General features: G+C 38.6%; 1 protein-coding gene across 1 annotated transcript in view; it reads left to right on the top strand.

Moving 5' to 3' along the window:
- Window positions 1–1208, top strand: part of LOC103388816 (carcinoembryonic antigen-related cell adhesion molecule 5-like) — a 9736-nt gene extending 8528 nt beyond the window's left edge. Inside the window, exons 10-12 of the mRNA XM_008324000.2 lie at window positions 642–673; window positions 783–860; window positions 946–1208. Of these exons, the coding sequence (XP_008322222.1) occupies window positions 642–673; window positions 783–856 (106 nt within the window). The 3' untranslated portion in view covers window positions 857–860; window positions 946–1208. The remainder of the gene's footprint in view (window positions 1–641; window positions 674–782; window positions 861–945) is intronic.
- The last annotated feature ends 2798 nt before the right edge of the window (window positions 1209–4006 follow it).

Consider the following 4006-nt stretch of genomic DNA (forward strand, 5'->3'; position numbering starts at 1 on the left):
CGTGATAACTTTTACGTTATTTCGTAATAACTTTTACGATATCACGTGATAAGTTTTACGTTATTTCGTGATAGGTTTTACATTATCCCGTGATAACTTTTACGTTATTTCGTAATAAGTTTTACGTTATCACGTGATAACTTTTACGTTATTTCGTGATAACTTTTACGATATCTCGTGATAAGTTTTACGTTATTTCGCGATCACTTTTACGTTATCTCGTGATAACTTTTACCTTACAGTGGTCCCTCTCTATATCGCGGTTCTACTTTCGTGACGTGAATAACGTGAAACGTATCACGTAATAACATAAAACGTATCACGTAATTATGTGAAACTGAGACAATTTTCTTTCCTCATTGTGGCAGCCGTACGCTTCCATAGATTTGGATTACTCTAAAGAACCTGATAATATGTATTTTATCTTATCTGTACAAACAACTATACGAGTCGCTGCCACCTAGTGACTGAAGGCTTGTTTGTTGTTCAAGCATTACACCAGTGGCACACTTCTGTCCAACTATATTTACGGGAAACCTGTCCCCCCTGGGACCTCGCCGCGTCCCCCCAGAGTGGCCCGCCCCACCACTTGAGAATTACTGCGTTAGACTATGGTTAACTAACATCTTTCTATTTTCCAGAGTCAACAGCAATTATCCTGCACGTGATAAAGGTTGGTATTCAGATGTCACATGTCCATATCAGGGCTGTAGCCACTGTAATATTTACAACATAAAATGATCAAATAGAGTGTAAAGAAAACCTGTGTCCTGACCTCGCAGAGAAACGCAGCGTGAAGGAGAAACACAGAGATGTCTACAAGAAGACAGGGACGGTGAAAAACCTCTCCTTTTAAAAGGGTAATCGGAGCCCATTTGGAGGCCTTTAAGTGAATAAAATATGTATTTACTGTATTAATTGTAATCCTCATTTTACCTCCTGCAGGTGAAACTCTGAATATTAATCTGAAGACTCTACAATTACTGTGAACTGTTGGATCACAAATCTCTGAAAATGTACCTGTGGTATAGTTACTATGTATTTATTTATCGACATCAGCCTTTACAATGTAGTTCACAGTGCTACATAAGATTTGATTTACTTCGCACTACTACTACTTATATACTGTACTTAATACCCGTAATTAACTGTCACTAAACTTGAGCATGTACACGGCGTTTATTTGCACCTATGTAATAAAAAAAATAATAAAATAAATGCATCTGATAAATCATCCATCTTTTGCGATGCATTCCTAGACAACAGAGTACATATTAAAACGGAATGTCAGTGTGAAAATAACGAACATGTACATTTTCAGTGGTACAGCAGTAGCAGATACTGATACATAAGTCTAGAGTGCCCTCTAGCAGCTGTTGGTGTAAAATTAACAAAAATATGAAAATATATATTTCAGCACATAAGTCGCACCTAAGTAAAAGTCGCAAACCCAGCCAAAGGATGGAAAAAAAGTGCGACTTGTAGTCCGGAAAATACGGTACACGTAATATAATTCGGTGTTTGTCAAAATTTTGTATGCAGTCCCCCTTAGCTAGGTGTTGGCCAAAGCTGAAAATAGCTTTGCCCTTAGCTAGGTGTTAGCTAGGTGTTGGCCAAAGCTGAAAATTGGACTCATCAGAGAAGATGATGACTCCTGTCCTTATTCTTACGTTCACTGGACAACCAGGTCAAAAGAGCTTTAATAAACAGAGGTTAGAACAGCCACAAGTAGTAAGTATATGAGATGTGTTATTTAAAAAAAAAAAAAAAAAAAAGTTTTTGTGAACACCGCATACAATGTGTCCTCTGTCCGACGACAGTTCTACAGCGTTACAATGTTTACTCTGACATTGTAGGATGTTGAAGGACTTGGAAACGAGCCACGTCTTCCATTCAAAGGTTGTAAATGTCATGACTACACGAACAAAGAATGTATTTTAACAACCTGGAGGATTGGATTTCTGAAATAAGCCATTGTTGAAGTGGAGCAGTTTGGGTGTGATGCAGCTGTTTCCTCTAAATGTTCCACTTTTTAGTAGGCAATATTTACTCCTGTGATCTCCACCTTGAATCTGTCCAATCACCACGGGACCATCACTTATGATGATTGGTGATTTATGGGGACCGAGCGTTCTCCATTAAAAGACAAGCGCATCCTGAACGCCAAGAACCCAAGTTTAGAAAGGTCAACAAGAAGCTCTTCGCACAAAAAAAATGATCCAGCAATTGACTTAAATGAAGCGTTCTCCATCAAAAGACAAGCGCGTCCTGAACGCCAAACCCAAGTTTAGAAAAATGATCCAGCAATTGACTTAAATGCACTTTGTGTTTTCATGAGAGAGAACATATTTAATTTTGCAATCTTTCATTATTGTTTTTAAACACAGAATACGCCTTTTGTACTATATGCCCTATATCTGAACACATCCTATGAAGAATGAGAGACAAGTTATTGATGTCGACATCATGTTAAATGTGGTGCCTCACCTCGGTCGGTTACTGATTTACCCATGTGTGTTCACTGGAGGTATTTATGAGCTCTGGCTCCTGTCTGGAAAATAAACAAACTTCATACGGATGGCTTTGGAAAACAGCAGTGACACATTGAATTTCCTCTTAGTTTTGGATGAAAATGAATAAATCCAAGAGCAGGGCACAACAATAGATAACAGAGACTGTTTTCCACTGTTTCATCCTTTTTAGCCAATCGGGTTGGGTACAACCTGGATTGTTTGCTACTAAATCAAAAGGGCCACCTACTAAGGATACCAAAGTGTTTGGAAAACATTAAGAAAGGATACCAGTCTGAGTCGGGACATAAACTAATGCTCTTTCTCGCTTGTAGACAATAAGGACAACCACTAGCAACAAGGGGGACGTGGACAACATCAACATCAAAAAAAAAAAGATTTTGACCTTACATTCGACCAAAGTTAAATTAGGACAGTTGGTTGACTGACAACAAATAAAAACAAACTGACAGGGAAGGGAGAAGGTGGAGGAGGTTTATACTGTCTACGGACAAGCAAGAAGTGGGCACATGACATGTTGAAAAGGTTCAGGTGGTCACTGAAGGGAAACACAGGAAGCAGAGACAGGTGAAAGTCAGGAAATGATATAAAAGCACTGAAATTTAAACTTTAGTTTAAAAATAACACGTAGAGGGCGATGTGACGGTGAACAAGGTTGCAGGGAGAAGTGCCTTTCACCGTTCTACAATTACAGGGCCTGTAAAATGTATTCTGAGCAGTAGAAATAGCGCCGAAGATACAAAAAACTACATTACCCACAATACACTGCGTATATCCCCCACCGGCATGCTAAACGCTAAACCGCGTAAAGTTAAACCGAACCACAACACCGTACGTCAAGGACAAATATAATTTATTTGAACTCGACAGCGGACAGTGAGGTACCACCACTTGCGGGTTCACCATTCAAACCATAGCAGAATTTTACCACTCACATAGTCACCGTCGCGCCGCTGCACTTTCCTGTCCGACAGCATTAAGTGTCCCAGCGGAAGAACACACCATTAGGTTCCATTTTGGGACAGAAAAAAACAAGGTCCTGTCATATTTATGTCTGTATGGAAATACGTGTAGTTAATGGTTATGTGTTTTTTTTTGTTATGGTTAATAATGTACACGTTTTTGAAAATCACATTATATTTCCTAATACTCCAATGTTATATATTTTTTTCAATACTCCAACGTCATGCGGAATTCGACGCAGCATGTTGCAGCATCTCGTAGTGAGGCTGCGTGTAAATTTGTAGTTTCTTCTTCTTCTTTCTCTCTTTCAGTCATTTATTTGCACCTTTACATACTGCTAATAAACCTGCACTGTTATTTACCAAAATAAAAACGTATGTTTCCTGTTTAATTTGGATGGATAGCTAAGTGACGTCAGGACAGTGACGACACTCTGCCTCACAGGGCCATACTGGCGTTAAAGATATATATATATATATATATATACATACATATATATATACATACATATA

This window comes from Cynoglossus semilaevis, chromosome 13, assembly GCF_000523025.1.
Source record: "Cynoglossus semilaevis isolate Cse_v1.0 chromosome 13, Cse_v1.0, whole genome shotgun sequence".
Taxonomy (NCBI): Eukaryota; Metazoa; Chordata; class Actinopteri; order Pleuronectiformes; family Cynoglossidae; genus Cynoglossus; species Cynoglossus semilaevis.